This window comes from Melospiza georgiana, chromosome 9 (genome assembly GCF_028018845.1).
Source record: "Melospiza georgiana isolate bMelGeo1 chromosome 9, bMelGeo1.pri, whole genome shotgun sequence".
Classification (NCBI taxonomy): domain Eukaryota; kingdom Metazoa; phylum Chordata; class Aves; order Passeriformes; family Passerellidae; genus Melospiza; species Melospiza georgiana.
Window position 1 is genome coordinate 1,607,462 of NC_080438.1, and position 19,387 is coordinate 1,626,848.

General features: G+C 62.5%; 1 protein-coding gene across 1 annotated transcript; it reads right to left on the bottom strand.

Moving 5' to 3' along the window:
- Nucleotides 1-3,460: 3,460 nt before the first annotated feature.
- Nucleotides 3,461-18,520, bottom strand: CRIP2 (cysteine rich protein 2). Its single transcript, XM_058030095.1, has 8 exons — nucleotides 18,440-18,520; nucleotides 9,296-9,390; nucleotides 6,558-6,615; nucleotides 5,953-6,093; nucleotides 5,708-5,776; nucleotides 4,585-4,679; nucleotides 4,275-4,332; nucleotides 3,461-3,709 (listed from the first exon to the last, which is right to left on the bottom strand). Exons 1-8 carry the CDS (start codon nucleotides 18,480-18,482, stop codon nucleotides 3,642-3,644), a joined length of 627 nt encoding a protein of 208 aa, XP_057886078.1. The 5' UTR covers nucleotides 18,483-18,520; the 3' UTR covers nucleotides 3,461-3,641.
- Nucleotides 18,521-19,387: the final 867 nt, after the last annotated feature.

Below are 19,387 nucleotides of genomic sequence, written 5' to 3' on the forward strand. Positions count from 1 at the left end.
GGAGCCCTCCACACCCTGACGGCTGCATCCCCTTCCCTCATGGACTGGCTCAGGTGTACCCAGGGCTGCCCTCATCATTCCCACCCCTAGCAGCTCCTTTCCTGCTGTTTCCCATGTGTGCTGTGCCTCTCTGGGAGCAGCCTTTGTGCGCTCTCCATCCCTTTTCTGGGCCAGAAAGGATGGCACAAGCTGTGCAGCCCCGTTTCTGGTGCCACGGGCACCCTCAGCCTTGTGTTGAGAAGCGCCAGGAGGTGACAATCCTGCTCCTCCTGCAGCCTGGGGACACCCAGGCTGGCACCCATCACCCACACTGTCCTCAGAATAGTTTGACCAGGAAACCTGGGAGCCAGCAAGTGAAATGGCCCGGGACAAATTCACAGGGCTCGGGGGATTTCCAAGCAAAGCTGCATTCACTTTGTTCTCTATTTTCATCTGTACCCTGGAGAGCTTGTCTGTAATCACCAGGGCCCTGTAACTTTTTTATCCCACTAGCAAGTCCAAGCTGAAAAAAAAAATAAAATATTTGACATCCCTGAGGGGAAGGATGTTTTCCAAGCCTCAAGTAAAGGAGCACTTTAAGCTCACATAGGCCTCCCAAAAATAAATACAAAAATGCATCAAGGATCAGAGGCCAGAGCTGCTTTCCCTGCTTGAGCAAAGTGCCACCCTGCTGTGACTGTGCCCTGCTCCCCACAGTGACCCACGAGCACAGGGACAGCCCCAGCCCCTCAGCACACGCAGATAATCCCATATAGACCCCAAAGCCTTCCTACAGCCTTCAGGTTCCTGCTCTCAACACCCACCTGGGGGTACCTGCTGTCCCTGGGGACAATTTGTGTCCCTCCACCTACCTGAGGGTGGGGACATTGCCCACCCAGAGCCCGAGCAGCCAGGCTGTGCCCTGTGCCATAGCAGGGTGCTGTGATACTTGCAGGCTTCCCAGCACTCCGTGGGGAAGCGGAGCTGGATTTGGTCTATTTTTGATTTCATTGCATTCCTTCAGCAACAGTCTCAAGGGGAAAAGAAAATGTAAGGATTAAAAATAAAAAATAAAATTAAAAAAAAAGGAAGAGAAAGGAATCGAGGGGGAAGCCAGCCCATGGTGGGATCCTGCTGGCACGGCCACAGGCTAGCAGAGAGGCTGGCTTATTAAGCTCGTTAATTAATGATGGGAAGTAAGAGTTGCAAGGGGAGATGGATCGGTGCCGAGGGCGCTGCTGGCAGCTCTGCCGGGCCCCGGAGGAGCCATGGGCACCGCCAGCTCCGCACCGCTGCTGCTGCTCGGGGCGAACCGGGCAAATTGCGGCAGCGAGGGCCGAGCCGCGGGCCAGGGGAGGAGCCGAGAGCGCCGCCGCTCCGATTTACACCGCAGCCTTGTCCCCAAAGCACGCCGGGGTCAGGGCTCCATGGAAACCGCCCCAAAACACGAACACACGGAGCCGTGCCCGAGCCGGGAGCTGCGCTCACAGCCCTCCGTGCCTGGGAAAGGGCTCCGTGCCCCGGCATGCTGCCAGCAGGGAAAAGCCGCTGCTGCCGAGGGCCCCGTCCCGCAGCTGTGCCCGCTGCATGTCCCAGCTGTGCCCGCTGCATGTGCCAGCTGTGCTGTGCCCGCTGCATCCCCCAGCTGTGCCTGCTGCATCCCCCAGCTGTGCCCGCTGCATGTGCCAGCTGTGCTGTGCCCGCTGCATTCCCCAGCTGTGCCCGCTGCATTCCCCAGCTGTGCTGTGCCCGCTGCATGTGCCAGCTGTGCCCGCTGCATGTCCCAGCTGTGCTGTGCCCGCTGCATGTCCCAGCTGTGCCCGCTGCATTGCCCAGCTGTGCCCGCTGCAGTCCCAGCTGTGCTGTGCCCGAGGCTGCCAACCAACCCTCCTGCAGGGCACGGAGCGGCTCCGGGGCTGGGGCTGGCTCCATGGCGGGCACCGGGGCTCTGCTTTCCCCAGCAGACGGGCCAGGGGCATCCCCAGGGGCACGGCCAGCAGGGAGCCCCAGGGGCTCTGCAGGAACGTAACAGAAGGGACGGGCCCAGCAGCGGCTCCCAGAGCCGGGGTTTGGCTTGGCAGCCCCAGCTCCGAGGGGAATGTCTAAAAGCAGGCCTGGCAGCAGGGCTGCGATCCGGCTGGGGACAGGGCGGTCCCCAGGGGCTGGGCAATGCCCACACTGCATTCCTGCCCTGCTGAGCTTTCCCCAGGGCAGCCCCACTCAGGCACTGTGCCTGCTCTGCAAGCCCGGCTCGGGGGAGGAAGAATGGCATCTGCTCTGTAACTTCTCTCCGCTGGTTTCCCACTCCCCAAAGCTGGGGAGGACCCATTCCACCCCGCCCCATGCTGTCTGCAGGGCCAGCACAGCTTCCTGCCGGGCTGCTGTGCTCCGAGCACAGGAACAGCTCCTCGGGAGGAGCTCAGGCTCTGCTGGAGCTGCTCAGGCCGGCCCCAGGAGGAGCCAGCTGGGATGGGGCAGCAGGGATGCCTAAACCTGGTCATGGGGCCCGAGGGATGCTGCGTGGTGTGCGCAGCCTCCCCCACCTCCCCCCGGAGCTGAGCTGCACAGCACATCTCTCAAAACCTTTATTGTCAGCAAATAACAAAAGTCAGCCCTGCAGCAGCGCAGGGAGGCTGAGGAGAGCGGGTGCTGGCAGCCAGGGCTCGCTGCCCCGGCCTCCCCTGCTCTCCTGGGCAGCAGCAGGGCTGGGCGTGCACGGGGATGGGTGAGAGGGGGCACGGGTCATTCTCCAAAGCAAGGAGCACATTTACACTGCTTATAAATAAACAACAACAATGAGAAACCTCAGGCTCTGGGAGCAGGGGGCGTCCTGCTGCCCAGGCCAGCAGCCCAATGCGCTCTGTCCTCCAAAGGTGGGAGAGGAGAGGGGAGAGGGGAGAGGAGAGAGAGGAGAGAGGAGAGAGGAGAGAGGAGAGAGGAGAGAGGAGAGAGGAGAGAGGAGAGAGGAGAGAGGAGAGAGGAGAGAGGAGAGAGGAGAGCCCCCTCCCTCCCCAGGGCTGCAGCTGCCAGGTGCCCCCGGCACAGGGGGATCAGGCTGGGGACACCAACCTAAAGCAGCCCGCAGAGCAGGCTGGGGCACCTGCCTGGGTGCCCCTCAGGGATTCAAAGACAGGGATGTAGGGAGCTGCCAGACCCAACAGTGGGACCCAGGGACAGGCAGAGCCAGGGCATGGAGCCTGGGGAGGGCCAGGAGAAGGGCAGTGCTGCCAGGTGTCACACATCTCCAGCTGCTGGTGAGGAGGGCTGGGCAACCTCACCCCAAGCACTGTGGGACAGCCTGGAGCACCCTCCCGTGGTGGGACTCCTGCCACCACCTTCCCCCATCCTCGGCCCTTTGGGTGCCCCCCTCCATCCCCTGCCCACGGGGACACCCCCAGAGCTGCCCTGCTGCCTCCCACACTGGGGGCTGTGGGAGGGCTGGGGAGGGCAGAGCGCATTGGGAACCACCAGAGACACCTTCTACCTTAGCCTTAAAACACTGAAGCTTATATTAGAGACATGATAATAACCAGGGCAGGGCTGTCCTGCCAGGAGTAGGGACAGCAGAGAGGGCACAGCTCCGTGGGCAGCCTGGAGAGGCTCTGGGAGCAGCAGGTTAGTACAGGAGGGGCACAGAGCGTGCAGCAGGGCAGGGATGCTGCCTAGGGCTGGTTCTTTGCCTCAGGGTCTTTGTCGTAGATGTAGCTCCCCACAGCTCCGGTGTTGACACCTGCACGGGGTGAGAAACAGCACGGTGAGGACAGGGCAGGAAGGTGGCAGGTGTAGGAGTGACAAAACTGTCTTGTGTCCCCTTAAAAGGAAAGAAGCCCAGAACTTTCTCTCCTCGATTAAGTGAAGAGACACTTCATAGGACTTGGGGGACTTCACCTCAAACTTAAGGACAGCAAATTGAACAGAAGCCAGAAAGTCCCACCTGGGCAATTAACCAGAAAAGGATGTGAACAAAGAAACTAAAGGCTTTTGTAAAGAGCTTTACCAGGAGCAAGAACGTCTAGCACCTGGTTTGGTTTTTCTGTTTGTTATTTTGCCTTTTATAAACCTTTTTGTTTCCAACACTGCAACAGCAGCCATCCTGCTGATTTTCATGCCTCCAAGGGTAGCTGAGCTATCTTGGGTGTGTTACAGACCTCAGAGAGCTTGTTAGACCTGGCTGGAAGAGTTTACTATAACAGGGATGCTCCAGGGAGCTGTCCCCTCTGGCTGGTGGCACGAGCAGCAACAGGGGCACGTGTCCCTGCTCTGGGTCCCCCCTGTGTCCCCAGGCTCTCACTCACCCTTTGGCCCAAAGAGGATCCCATAGCAGGGCTTGTGGCAGTAGGGCTGTCCATCGTGCTGTGGGGGCAGAGACAAACACCTGTCACCTGGGCTGGGGGCTGGGGAAATCCAGTGCCCAGGGCATGCCCACCTCTCACGCCCTTCCCCTGCAGACACCCCGACAACCCCAGCGCTTCCCCAGGCTGAGGGGCTGCTCCTGCCAGCCCTGCCCTCCTGCAAAGGCCATCAGGGTGGCCTGGGACATCTCAGCCCTGCCCTGCTGGCATCCCCAGGAGTGCAGGCCAGGTTCTGAGGCTGGCACCCCCTTACCTCGGCGTGTCCCCCCGGGGTCAGCGTCTTGCTGCAGCGCTCACAGCGTAGGCAGGGACGGTGCCAGTCCTTCCCCAGGGAAGTCACCTTCTCAGCTGGAGTGGGACAAGGAGAGAAGGTCACAGCAGCCCCCTGCAACATGCTGAGGGGGAGCATTCCCCACGGGGATATCACAAAATCCCAGGAGAGCCCTCAGGATCTCCAGCCTCCCACATCCCTCCCACCCCTCTGGTGCCTCACAGGTGACAGGGGATGGCTGAGCACAGCTATTACCACACGGGAGGTGACACAGCAGAGGCTGCAATGCACATAAAGCCCTGCACCAGGAGTATACCCAAGAGCACCCATCCCTGAAGGCCCCTCAGGCACATCCCTCTGTACCCACAAACCTCTCTCTGATCCAAACCCCACTCCCAGCCTCTCTACATGCCCCAGGGTTCCTGCACAGTGCCCATTCCCTTGGGGCCATGATACCCTGCAGGGCCATGATACCCTGTGGTGCCATGTCACTCTGCAGGGCCATGATACCCTGTGGGGCCATGATACCCTGTGGTGCCATGTCACTCTGCAGGGCCATGCCACCCTGCAGGGCCATGTCACCCTGCAGGGCCATGCCACTCTGCAGGGCCATGATACCCTGTGGGGCCATGTCACCCTGCAGGGCCATGATACCTTGTGGTGGCATGTCACTCTGCAGGGCCATGATACCCTGTGGGGCCATGTCACCCTGCGGGGCCATGCCACCCTGTGGGGCCATGTCACCCTGCAGGGCCATGATACCCTGTGGTGCCATGTCACTCTGCAGGGCCATGATACCCTGTGGGGCCACGTCACCCTGCGGGGCCATGATACCCTGTGAGGCCATGTCACTCTGCAGGGCCATGTCACCCTGCAGGGCCATGATACCCTGTGGGGCCATGTCACCCTGCGGGGCCATGCCACTCTGCAGGGCCATGATACCTTGTGGGGCCATGTCACCCTGCAGGGCCATGTCACTCTGCAGGGCCATGATACCCTGTGGGGCCATGCCACCCTGTGGGGCCATGTCACCCTGCAGGGCCATGTCACCCTGCAGGGCCATGCCACCCCAAGGCAAGCACACACTGCCCCCTTGCCACCTTACCAAAGTAGACCCTCTGGCCGCAGCGCGGGCACATGTTGGGCTCCCCGGTGAAGGTGGTGACACTGGAGGCTGGAAGAGAAGAGGACATGTGTCTGGGAAGTGGGGGGACATCTCAGCCAGGACACAGCGGGGTGGGGTGGACCCCACACACAAACCCTGCGCTCACACCGTCACCACACACGGTGGCTCTGCGCTGGCTGCCCCATGGCAAAGGGCCAGGCTGCCTGTCCTGCCCTGCCCCTCACCTTTGCTGGGTCCCTTGGGAGGAGCAGCGTTCACCTTCCTCTCCTCCACCTTCACGGGGTGCTCGATGGGCCCCGGGGCAGTCTGCCCCTCGATCTGCGGCTTGTCGTAGATGTAGGAGCCGGCCCCGCCGATGTTCACCCCTGCAGAGGGGCACAGAGAGCCTGCAGTGGTGGCCTGGGAGCCCTCGGGGTCTCCACTGTCCCCCCAGCCGCCTGTCCCTCCTCCCCCAGCCCCGCTGGGCATGGGGCCAGTGCTGCACTTCAGCCCCAGCTTGCTTTCTCCTGACCCAGGGGATAGGAGACTAACTCCACCTTCTGTTTGAATGGGAATTTGTTTTTTTTAATATTAAAAAAAAAAAAAAAAAAAAGAAAAAAAAAAGGCAGCTCTCAGAATAGATTCCTCCCTCCCTCCCTCCTTCCTTCCCTCCAGCATCTCTTCTCTCCCTCTGCACAAGCAGACAGCTGGCCTGGGACTGCAGTTTCCTGGCTCGATGCTCAGCCCTGGCTAGGCTGGCTTCTGGGATGTTGCTGGGGGATGAGGGGACCTGGCCCCTCCTGCAGCCCCGAGCCCAGCACCCAGGCAGAGGGGACACACCGGGACGTACCTTTGGGGCCAAACAGTGTGGCATAACAGGGCTTGTGGCAGAAGGGCTTCCCATCGTGCTGGGGAGAGAGGGCAGTGTTAGGAGCAGTGACCACGGTTCCCTTCATCCTCTGCTGTTCAGAGACCACCATGGCCATGCCAGCACCCTAAAATGCACCCAGTTCTGGGTGCGCAGCACCCGCCTAACCTGGCCTGAGCACTCGGGGGTTTCACCTGCATCAAGTACTCAGGGGTTTCACCTGCATCGAGCACTCAGGGGTTTCATCTGCATCAAGCACTCAGGGGTTTTGCCTGCATCAAGCACTCGGGGGTTTCACCTGCATCAAACCCTCAGGGGTTTCGCCTGCATCAAACACTCAGAGGTTTCACCTGCATCAAGCACTCGGGGGTTTCACCTGCATCGAGCACTCAGAGGTTTCACCTGCATCAAGCACTCGGGGGTTTCGCCTGCATCGAGCACTCAGAGGTTTCACTTCCAACTCAGGGGTTTCACCTGCATCAAGCACTCAGAGGTTTCACCTGCATCAAGCACTCAGGGGTTTCGCCTGCATCGAGCACTCAGAGGTTTCACCTGCATCAAGCACTCGGGGGTTTCACCTGCATCAAGCACTCAGGGGTTTCACTTCCAACTCAGGGGTTTCACCTGCATCAAGCACTCAGAGGTTTCACCTGCATCAAACCCTCGGGGGTTTCACCTGCATCAAACCCTCAGGGGTTTCACCTGCATCAAGCACTCAGGGGTTTCACCTGTATCAAGCACTCAGGGGTTTCACCTGTATCAAGCACTGGGGGGTTTCACCTGCATCAAGCACTGGGGGGTTTCACCTGCATCAAGCACTCAGGGGTTTCACCTGTATCAAGCACTCAGGGGTTTTGCCTGCATCAAGCACTGGGGGGTTTCACCTGCATCAAGCACTGGGGGGTTTCACCTGCATCAAGCACTCAGGGGTTTCACCTGTATCAAGCACTCAGGGGTTTCACCTGTATCAAGCACTCAGGGGTTTTGCCTGCATCAAGCACTGGGGGGTTTCACCTGCATCAAGCAGTCAGGGGTTTCACCTGCATCAAGCACTCAGGGGTTTCACCTGCATCAAACCCTCGGGGGTTTTGCCTGCATCAAGCACTCAGGCTGCTGTGCACAGGTCATGCCCTGGGGCTGGAGCACCAGTGGCCATGGCAGCTCAGCCATGGGCACCTCCACTCCCCAGCCCAGCCACGTGGCACTGGAGCCAGCGAGGCATGGCCCCAGCCCCTGAGCATGCTGTGCACAGCTCTCCTGCTCAGAGCACCGTGGGAGCCCAGCTTCACCCTCCCCTCGCCTTGGCCCAAGATCAGAGGCCCCGCACGGGCTCTGGTCCCAGCCCAGCTGCTATCGACCCCGCTATCGTCTGGGGTGATTATCACAGGAAGGCAGCAGGCAGGCGATAAGCCCCACAACTCCCCGTTTCTCATGGGCCAGCTGGAACCCAGTCCAAGAGAAAAGAAAGAGTGTTTGTGCCTGGAGCAGGGGGGGGGCAGCAGGGCTGCCACACACACTGCCCTGGGTGGAAAACCCACTGGGAGCCCGTGCTTGGGCAGGATCCCACCCCATGGCCTGCTCAGCCCCACTCAGCCCTGCTCCTGCCCTCCGTCCCTCTGCTGCAAGGCAAGGGGTGCTGCCCAGGCAGGGCAGGGTGGCAGCTGAGCAGAGGGGCCGTGCCAAAGGCAGAGGTAAGGCTGAGGGAGGGAGAAGGCTCTGGGCTGGCCAAAGGCAGCTGCAGAATATTGCGAGGCATAAATATGAGCGTGCTCACAGCGTTGCCATGCCAGAGGGGAGGGTAAACATTTAACTGGTCTCCCCGCGACACCTTTCCACCCCAGCCTCCTCGAAAGGAGGGAGAAAAAGCAGGGAAGGGCCAAATCTGCCTTCAGCAGAGTCAGTGGGGCTTGGCTGCCATCCCCTATGGGAACAGAATCCAACCTTATATGGAGAAGCAGCAAATCTGGGCTTGACCCGGCCTGGAGCACAGATCCACCTCGCTGGCAGGACAGGCCCCGCTTCCCCACGGGCTGGGGGCCACCAGCACGGCTGTCCCTGCTGGTGCCCAGCTGTGCTGCCTGCCAGGGCCCAGCTAAGGAGCTGGTGACACTGAGGAATGGCAGATGCTGTGCAAGGCCGGGGTGTCACACCGGGACACTGCACAGCAGACACACAGTAGCTCCTAAGCCCGAGCAGCTGCAGGCAGCAGCGTGGCGCCTCACACTCCCCAGTGCAGGGCAGTGGCATCACTCTCCAGCACAGAGAGCAGCAGTGCCGAGCTCTCATTGCCATGGAAACCCAGGCATTCTCCATTCTTGGTGTTTTTAACCACAGGTCAGCGCAGGCTCCCAGCACACAAATCTCCCCAAATCTGGGCGATGCCCAAACAAGTTTGCCCAGTGCACAGAGCTTCAAGGGCTTACTGGGGCACGCCAAGCCCCACCACAGCTGCCTGGGAGCCCAGGGTGACAGAGCAGTGTCACCGCACGTGGTGCCAGCACCACTCTGTGGCTCGCCCAGGGCTGTGCACAAGAGCACTCTGAGTTGCAGCAGCAGCGTTTGAAGCCACAGTGCGTTCTCCTGGGCTTGCATGCCGCAGGGACAGCGCCTCCACACGGCATCAGATACCTGCCCCAGCCCTGGCTTTGGGATTTCCGTCCCACCAGGCCCCCCCCGAGTGCCAGCACGGCTCCCACCCTGCCCGCCCTGGCAGCTCTTACCTCGGCGTGCCCGCCCGGGGTCAGGGTCTTGTTGCAGCGCTCACACTTGAGGCAGAACTTGTGCCAGTCCTTGCCCAGGGAAGAGACCTTCTCGGCTGCAGGGGACACGAGAGAGGGGTGAGCCACTGCCCAGCACCCGCGGAGGCCAGGGGGAAGCCAGGCCTGGGAACCAGGGGGGCTGCACCCACTCAAGGGGGGCTGCTCACACTGTGCAGGAACAGGAGCCACCGAACTGCAGCCCCCAGGGTTGCTGCACAAACCCGGGTCTCTGACCCCTCACAGCTATGAGGAAGAACATTAACCGTGTCCCAGCACCAGCCATGAAGAAGAACATTAACCCTGTCCCCAGCTGCCGTCCCACAGCCGCGCTTTCCCACGCGCCACTCCAGCAACGGTAGCGTTTTCTTCCCTGCTCCCCTGGCTATTTTTACCCGCCACGTTACCCGGAATGACTTCACTCCATTCAAATATTTGGCGTTTCCATGCCCACCCCGCCCCTGCAGTCACACTCCCCCACGCACAGCCAGCCTCTCCCCGGGCTCGGAGCCGCAGCTCCAGAGATGCTCCCGGGAGGAGGGGATGGCAGATGGCCCCCACGGTCACCCAGGATGGACATGCGGCCTGGAAAACACCTGCCCCTTGCAACCCAGCCTGGGAACAGGCACGATGTGTGGATGGGCACGCAGCCACCCTCCTTGCACGGCCACAAACCTGCAGAGCAACTGGCTGCCAGCACTGAAAACAGTGACAAAGCACCAGTGGGCAAATTCAGGCGAGGCAAACGCTTTGAGGCTGGTTGTATGAATACAAATACAATCCTTCCATCTGGCCCTGAGCTGTAGGTGTCCAGGAGCACCCTGGGAGGCAGCATAGGCTGCCAGTGCTCCTCTTGCATCCCCAGCCTTGCACCATCCCCTCTCCCTCCCAGCTCCTGGGCTGCCTTGTGTCCCCCACGGATTCCTGCTGGCCCTCCCTCTGCCCTGCACATGTGCAGAGACAGCTGGAAAACACTGTGAGCCCGTTAAAGCCACCGTAAAACTAAATCAGGAGAGCCAAATAAAATATTTAACAAGCAAATAAAAGTGCAACCAGAGCTGGCTGCACTCCATGAGAAGACCTCCTCGGCGATGTCGGGTTTCCCCCCAAGACCTCAGCAAATGTCACCTGTCTGCATCCACTTGAGATGGGTGTCAAGAGCTCCCCATAGGGCAGCTCCTGCCTTCTAGAGCCACCCTCCTCCCAAGGCAAACAGCTGCATCCGGGCACGTCACAGGGCCAAGATAAGCCGAAACAATGCCATCATCACCCAAAAATTCCATCCCAGTGCAAAGCCAGGGCGGGAGGGAGGGGCAGTGTGACGGGGCAGAGCCACAGCCATTGCACCAGGGTGCACAGGAGACTCCTGAGAGCACCCCCAGCAAGCACACGAGAGACGGACTTTGGGGACTCACGTGGGTGGGAAGAAACTCCAAATCCACGTCCTGCTGATGACACACAGGCTGTAGAACCAGACCCAGGCAGGAGCAGACAGCAGGGCCAAGGGATGCCCCACCAGGGCCTGGATCTGGCCTGCCTGCCCGAAGTTGCCAGGGCTATTCCCTGCTGGCTCCAAGCCCAGGGGCAGGGAGGGCCCGTGTCTCCCCAGCCCCTCACAGAAGGCAGCACACGAGGAAGGGGCCAGAGCCGCCCTCCTTTTCCTCTGCAGCCCTCATCTGCCTCTGGGAGCAGAGAACCAGCTGCAGGGTGAACAGCCCCCCGGACCCCAGGGACCCCCCAAAACCAGGGGAATACGGATGTGTCCCAGCACCCCAGTGCCGTGGGGCCATGGCAGGAGCCCTGCATCCCCCCAGCCCTCCAGCAGGAAGGTTCCTCCGCGGGTGACCGGGGCGGGAAACCGAGCGTGATGGGCTGAAAGCCGAGCCGGGGGCTCGGGGCCAAGGAGCCGCTGGGCCGTGTCACGGTGGATGCACACACAGCCAGGCCGGGCTGCGCTCCCCCGGCCCGGCCCAGCGCCGCCGCGGGCACAGAGCAGGGAGGAAGCTCCCGGCGGATGTTTTCCACAGGCCACGGCAATTACAGCTGGCCACTGCTCCCACCAGCTCCTTCCTGCTCCCGCCGTACAAAACGCTCCCCCAATGACCCTCCCCCCGCCTCAAAATAACATTTCAGCAGATGGAAATCCTGGCTCCTCCCTGCCAGATGCACCCCCCCGCCATGCATCCCTGAGGCACGCAGGGCCAGAGGGATCCCAGCGGGGCACGGGTAGGAGGGAGGGGAGAGCACCCGGAGCACCCCGGGCACAGGGACAGCCCGGGAACCACGGGGGCTGCCCTCGCCTCCGCATGCAAATGGTGGAAATGCCGCCCAGCGGCTGCTCGGGCATCCTCTGGCTGCAAACAAGGATTCCCGGGGGATGCATCCGGCACCGGCACAGGCGGGATGGCTCTCCAGAAGGCATTGTTTGCGCCGAGCGGAGGAAGCAGCTTGGAGCCGCTCCGGCCCATTTCCAGGGCAGCAGCCTGCGGCCACACCATCCCATAAATCACCGCGGAGGGAAGGGACCAGCGCCCAGATTTCCTGTCACTCGGCCACAGCTGCTCCGCTGTTGCATCAGCTCCAGAGGAAAAGGCTCTGGCCACATCCTCCTGCTCAGGGCAGCCCTGTTCTCACCCGGGGCCCTGCACAGCCGGGCACCGTGGATGGCAGTGACACGTGTGCCCCCGAGCAGGGCACCGTGGATGGCACGGGGCACACGTGTCACTGCAGCCAGCCTCTGCCACCAAAGGCCGTGCTTATGATCCCCCTGCTCTGCCCCCGAATGCCCCCTTGCACACTCAGCCCTGCAGCCAGGCCAATCTAAACCAGCTGGGCAGGGTTAAGGGTGCCTGACTGCAGGAATTTGGCCTCTGCCACATGTGTGTGGCTCGGGGTTTGCCAGCCCTGTGTGGGTGGGCACAGGGTGCCTATGGATGATGAACCCCCAGGAGAGGTGGAGGCACAGCTGGGGACACATCTGGCTGCAGGATGTGCAGCCTGTGGGGTGAGGTGGGTTTGCTTGGTGCAGGCTGTGAGGTGGGTTTGCCCTGTGCAGGCTGTGGGGTGGGTTTGCTCAGCGCAGGCTGTGGGGTGGGTTTGCTCAGTGCAGGCTGTGGGGTGGGTTTGCCCTGTGCAGGCTGTGGGGTGGGTTTGCTCAGTGCAGGCTGTGGAGTGGGTTTGCTGTGTGCAGGCTGTGGGGTGGCTTTGCTCAGTGCAGGCTGTGGGGTGGGTTTGCTCTCTGCAGGCTGTGGGGTGGGTTTGCCCTGTGCAGGCTGTGGGGTGGGTTTGCTCAGTGCAGCCTGTGGGGTGGGTTTGCTCAGTGCAGCCTGTGGGGTGGGTTTGCTCTGTGCAGGCTGTGGGGTGGGTTTGCTTGGTGCAGGCTGTGGAGTGGGTTTGCTGTGTGCAGGCTGTGAGGTGGGTTTGCCCTGTGCAGGCTGTGTGGGGTGGGTTTGCCCTGTGCAGGCTGTGGGGTGGGTTTGCTCTGTGCAGGCTGTGGGGTGGGTTTGCCCTGTGCAGGGACACCAGAGGCCAGGAGCAGGCAAGCAGCCGAGGGGGCTGTCCAGGCACACTGATCCCATGGCTCCACAGCAGCCCCGCCCCACAGACAACGCGGCTCAGCCCTTAATTAGCCGCCGATCCCAGACAAAGCAGCTGGCACAGGCCAGAGGTGGGTGCATCTTCTCAGGTGGGAAGAGAGCATCCCTCCTCCCAGTTTCTGTGCCGCCGGCCCCAGGCCCTCGCACAGGTATTTCCACAGCCTGACGTCAGTGCTGCTCCCAGGCGGAGCCTTGTTCACCGAAAGGAGCCACAACTGCAGCTGCGTCTCTGCAAGGGCTGGGCTGTGCCCCATCCATCCACCGCAGCCCTGGCAGGGCACGGGGGAGGGCTGGCAGTAAGGATGGCAAATCCCCACAGGGATCCAGAGACAGGCATCCCTGGCAGAGAGGGATGCTGTCAGACTGACTGTAGATTCACTTCAGAGCAGTTGCAGACACAAAGGAATGGAGAAAGGAAAGTGCAAGGAAAGGAGCCTGGTAAATGGCTGGAAACAAAGCCGAGAGCCGTGAGCCAGCAGCCTCATCCCTTCCCCAGCTCCTCACAAAGTGGCCAGGAGATGGAAGAGGTGGAAGGACAGGTTGAGGATTTCCTGCCCTTGCCATGCCAGGCCATATCCCAGGCATGCTGGCCTGCCCAGTGTCTGCAGTGCCCTCCCGTGTCCCCAGCCCTGGCACAGGTCCTCTCCCCCATCCCCAGCCAGTGCTGACGCTCACACCGCACCCTGATTTGTGGCCAAACATATATATTTAGCTTCCCTGCAGCAAGGCAAGGCAAGGCAGCCCTCCAGCTCGCTGGGCTCCCTCCAAGTGTGCAACAAAGCCAGCTCAGTACAGCCTTGCCATGGAGCACAGCCTGGGGAACAGGGAATATCCTGAGGGGCTCCCACTTCCAGCCAAGGGGAGAGACAAGGGCTTGAGCCCCCGTGTAGCTGAGCCACTCGGCTGCAAGAGAAGGTTGGTTGATTTCCAGCCCCAGCCTTGGTGCCCAGCACTGCTCTCATCCCCTGCTGCTCCCTGCCTCTCCTCTGCCACAGCCTCACCTACTCCTGCTCTGGTTTGCAGGAGGTCCCTCACCATTTTCCACAGGGCTTCATCAAGCAGCATCAGAATGGGATGTGTGTGAGGCTGGGCAGCGGCCTGGCTGTGTCTGTGCTGGGGGAGGATCAGCAATGTTTCCAGCCAGGCCTGAGCCCAAGGAATCAGCTGCTTTCCACAGCAGCCCTGCATGTGAGGCATGGCAGGCAGGACCCCAGGGAGGGCAGGGGATGCAGCCCACACTGCCCAGGGACACCAGCACAACAATCAGAGGCCCACCTGCAGCCCTGCCCTCGCCCAGCACACAGCCAGGCACACACCAAACGCTCCCTGGGTAGCTGCTGGCTCAGAGCACACTGTTCCTTCCTTCTGCACTCTGAGATGTCATCTCTGGCAGGCAGTGCCGGGAGAATAAGACAGTTTCCTGGCCCGTTTCAGCAAGAGCAGGATTCTGGGACATGCTGGAGCAGCCAAGCTTGTCAAAGCACCCCTCCTGCCCCATGGCTCCTCACCTCTCCACCCTGCTGGCCCCCCACAGCTCCAAGCAGGGTTCGGCCCAGGGCTGAGGATGCTCAGGGGCCACAGCACTGGTGGGACAGCTCTCCCCGTCCTCATGCCGGGAACCATCTCCCACCATCACCTCCCTGGCAGCACCAGGCCCTTGGCAGGAGCAATGGGCACCACCACAATCAGGAGTGGCAGCACGGCTCATGCTCCAGGCTCAGTGTTTGATTGCAACACTGCTGTGACAGATTTTCCATTACTCCTTGCTTGGGCGTTCCTGCTCCGCCTTTCCCTGCCTTTCCTTTCCAGTCCCACCACCTCACCTCTCCCCATCCCCGTGCTCCTGCCAGGGAGGGAGGGAGGATGGGAACATGGGCATCTCTGTCTGCCTGGAAGCTGGGACACGGCTGCAGGACTCCATAATCCAGACACAAACAGAGCCACCAGGACCAGCCCTGGGTCGCACAGGGCTGCCCCCAGCACCCACAGCCCTGGGGCAGCACCACCCTGCCAGGAGCCCCAGCAAAGCCCAGGACACAAGAGCAAGGGGACTCAGCCCTCACACCACTCCGTTCCACACTCCCACAGACCATTTTCCATAGCCCGTGCTTTTTCCTGAGGGAAAAGCTGATGCTAATCAGCCTGTTCTTCAGCTTCCCACAGAGGCATCCCTCCCATGGGCAGGGCTCTGCACAGGAGCAGGGAAGTGGAGCATCCTTAGTTACCGCTCCGCAAGGTGCTCCCAGAGCCGGCAGGAGGCAGTTCCCGAGGAGCCCATGCTGCAGGGCAGTGCCCACACGGCCTGGAGAGCCGCTTCCTTTGGTAGGGACGGCAGGAATGGGAATGCAGCCCTCCTGCCGCTCCTGCCCCACCGCCTCCCTGCCCGGAGCCAAGCACAGCGGTTACTCATTAATTGCACAGTGCCTTCTGCAGCTTGAATTTCGCCGGTGCCGTGCTCGGCAGGGAGAGCAGCCCGGACCTGGCAGCACCCCGTGTGCCCCCGGTGTGCCCAGGCACCTGCTGCACGCTGGGCTCAGGCCTCCCTCATTTCCCAGCTGGATGTGTCCGTGTCCTCAGTGCCCCTCTGGAGAGCAGCTTTAAGCCTGGGGGCTGCTGAGTGACTCGCACCTGCTTTGGCGATGCCCCTTTGGGAACAGACAGAGCAGCAGCTTCCCCCAGGCCGGGCAGCGAGCTCCCCAAGAGCCGGAGCCGCCGCACGTGTGCTCGCTGCATCCCTGGGGCTTGTGGCTGCCCCGTGCTGGGACGGGAAAACAGGAAACCCCCTGCTGCTCTGGGAAGAAAGGATGGGAGGCGGACACGCTTGGCCAGGGCTCCCGGTGACCCTGCAAAACTCATTTAAGGCTCAGCAATGCGAAAGGGAGCTGGGGAAATGTGGTGGCTGTTTGGCTGCAGGATACTCCGGTTCCCCCGGAGCTTCCTGGCAGCAGCGAGAGCCCGAAGGCGGCCCCGAGCCCAGCGCTGCCACCTGCTCGGGGGACGGGAATGGCCCCGCTCCTCCTCTCAAACATCCAGCAGCCTCCCAAAGCAGGAAAGTTAGCCCCAGCCGTTCCTGGAAACAATGTCACAGACCTCAACCTCCTTTCAAAAATTTGAAAAAAAAAAAAAAAAAAGGGGGGGGAAAAAAGCCAAAAAACTATTTTTATATTTCCCCGTGCTTTTTAAAGGAAAAAAACTCATTCTATAGCTCAGGAAACGCCCACATCCTCCTGACTGCGCAGGGAGGAGCCCACTGGATTTTTCCAGGGAGCATGAAGCAACAGGCACGCTGGAAATGAGTTTTCCATGGGCACCGGGAGTGCGGGCGCTGCGCGGGGCCGGGAGCGGGAGCTTCTCACACATGACCGGGGCTGCAATCCCAGGCATTCGGGCAGCCCGAGCTGCCAGCGCTCATTCAGCACGGCCAGGGAGGCTCCCGAACAAGCGGGGCTTTATGAATCACCTCCCGCTAAGCTTCGGGCCGGCCCAGGAATTCAGGAGCGGCACCAAAGCCCGGACGCGGAGCTCCCTCCCATCGCTTTCCCAGCGGAGCACGCCCGGGATCCGCACCCCGGAAAGACGGCTCAGGATTTGCATGGAGCTTTCCTGCATTGAATAAACGGACTCAGGTTTATTCTTCCAGAGCCTGGGCGGTTCCTCAAGGGAAAGCTCAAGGCATCAGCAGGGACGTGCTCCTGCCCATCTCAGCTCTAAAGCACAGAGAAGGTTTTTGCTCCCGTTTCAGCTCAGCATCACCCCCTCTCCCCAGGTGTCCCTCGGGGGCAGCATTCCCTGCGGGAAGGTGTGGGATGGGGGCTGGCACTGCCCCGCTGCCAGGCACCTGCCTCCAGGGCAGGGAGCAGCAGAGCCCGGGACAGGGACACGGCACTCACAGAAACCCTCTGGGGAGAGAGCAGCTGGGGCCGGGGGTACAGCCCTGTTCCCCCCCACACCACATCCTCAGGAGACCCACAAGTGCCCCAGGACACGGGGAGAGAAAAGAGCAGGGACACCGCTGGGGGCCGGTGCTTCTCCTGCTGGCACAGCCTGGCCTCCTGCTCGGGTCCCTGAGCCCAGCCCCGACCCTCCCACGCAGGGCAGGCTCATCCCTGGAGCCGGGGGAGCAGCTCTGCCCCCGGGTCAGTGCCCAGCTGGCTGGGGAGGCACTATTTTTTGCTTAAAAAGGAAAAGATTCATACAAAGAAAGACATCCAAGGGGCCAAGCCCTTCCCACCCACACACAAATAGGTTTATTTAAAGGAGGAAGACAGCAAATTCCTATTTCCCTGTGTTTACTTGGAGATGGCCGGACAAGAATGAAAGCACCAATGCCTCCAATGCTCAAACATCATCAGGACCCTTTGGTATTTCTCCACCAAACAAACACACTGAGGCAACAGGGGCCGGACCCCGGAGCAGGGGGGGAGATGGGCAGGGAGGGCCGTAGGGAGGCAGCTGCACCCCGCGGTCAGCTCGGGCCGGAGTCCTGGATCCATCCCCAGGGCCATGCCGAGCTCACGGAGCGGGCCCGAGGTGCTCCCCCGGGGCAGGGTCCCCGCCGGCCTGGCACTGCCAGGGCTGGGGCAGCTCCTCGGGGGCACCAAGGCCGGGGAGGCTCAGCCGCTGCCCCAACCTCGCTGCGAGCCGAGCCGGGCCGGGCCGGGCGGCGGCGCTCAGCCCGCGCTGCCTGACCGGACACACGCCAGCCCCGCTTCCCAGAGATCCTGACCGGCCACAACCCCAGCAGGGCCCTCCGAGACCTGCGGGGACTGCCCTAACCCAGCCCGGGCGTGCTGAGATGGACCTCCGAGCCCAGGAGCTGCCTTTGAAAAGGTCCCGTAGAAACCCCAAAGCCTTCGTTAGCTCGCCCAGCGGGGAACAGCCCGCTGGGGGCTGGCGGCGCGGCCAGACAGGAGGGGTGAAGGGCACACCTGGGGCCAGGTTCGCAGGGAATCAAAGAAACCGGCTGCCAGGAGGTTTTGTTTGCACCTGCCGCTGCCAACTTCCCCGCCCCAAGAGATCCTGCGGACTACGGGAGCCCCATCCCGGTACCGGCCGTGTTGGGTGGGCTGGGCTCCCCTGACCCAAGGCAGCAGCACCGGGGGGCAGGAGCCAGCCCCTCTCCGCAGCCCAGGTGCGGGCACACAGCCCAGCCAGGGCTCCTCACCGCCTGTTCCCCCCCCCAGCCCAGCAAGGCCGGGCTCACCCAGACGCTCTGTGCCCCAGGGCGGGCGGGCAGCACCCTCAGCACAGGGGATGCGGAGCGGAGGGTCCGCTCCTCCTGCCCGGGGGGAGAAGGAGCCGCTGCCGGGCCGGTCCCCGAGCCCCGCGGGGATGCGGCGGAGCGGATACCGGGGCAGTACATCCCATGGGGCAAAGGGGATGCACCGGGGCTCGGGGAAGGGGAAGGCAGCGATGAGCGCTGGCTCTGGGCTGGGGGACCGCTTTGAGATCCCGGGGATGCGTCTGGGCGCGGGGAAGGGGATGCGGGGCCGGGCCCCGGGGATGCGCTCACCGAAGTACACGGTCTTGTCGCACTTGGGGCACTTGGATGCCATGGCGGGAGAGCGGAGCCGAGCCGAGCCGTGCCGTGCCGAGCCGTGCTGTGATGTGCCGCGCCGTGCGCCCCGCTCCGCCCGGCCCCCGCCCACCGCCGCCCGGGGGGAGCCGGGGCGGGGCTGCCCGCCGAGCGGCGCCGGGCTCGGCACGGCTCGGCACGGCCCCGCTCCAGCCCAGCGCAGCAGGTGCCCGGCCACGGCGGCGGAGAGAGCACCCCCTGCCCTGGCTCCCATCCCCAAAGGCTAAAATCGGGACACGAGTGCTCCCGACTTCCCTTGCCTGGGAAAAACCCTCCATAATAAACAGGTTGTAGTTGAGCGACGCGACTTGTGGGGTTTTACCGGCCCCAAAGGCACCGGCCCCGGCTGAGTCCGGGACATGAGTGAGGGGTGGCGATCCCGGGCAGCCCCCGCAGAGGGGCTCGGGCATCTCCCACCGCCCGTGCCCGCCCCAGCCCCGCTTGCTGCCCGGCTCCAGCGCCCGCGTCCCCGGCTCCCGGCGCCATTCCGCTCCGTTGCCATGGAAACTCCCATCTCAAAAACCCCTCCGGCTGCGAAGGGATGCTCAGGGAGCCGTGAAGCCACGGCGAGGATACCCGAGCAGCCGGGATGCCGTGGCGAGGCAGGGGAGCCCCTCTGTGCCCCGCGGCGGGGCCGTGGTGGGCGCAGGGCCGGGGGTGACAGGGGTGGTGACAGAGGTGGTGACAGGGGTGGTGACAGGGGCGCAGGGCCCGCGGCTGGGGAGCTGCCGTGTTGGTAAACAGGACATCTGCCGCGCCGCCAGCGCAGCCCTGCATTATTCATCAGCGGCAGCCTGGCCCTGCTCCGCCGCCATTGTCACAGAATTCCTTTCCCTGCCGGCAGCTGCTGCAGCTGCCAAGCGCCCGCCCGGCCCCGGCGCAGCC

Excerpts from the sequence above, each read along its gene's own strand:
- CRIP2 (XM_058030095.1), bottom strand. The coding sequence starts at position 18,482 with ATGGCATCCAAGTGCCCCAAGTGCGACAAGACCGTGTACTTCG. Across the intron at positions 6,094-6,557 it reads CACACTGTTTGGCCCCAAAG|GGGTGAACATCGGCGGGGCC; the intron begins GTACGTCCCGGT and ends GCCCCTCTGCAG. Across the intron at positions 4,680-5,707 it reads CGGCCAGAGGGTCTACTTTG|CTGAGAAGGTGACTTCCCTG; the intron begins GTAAGGTGGCAA and ends GTCCCACTCCAG.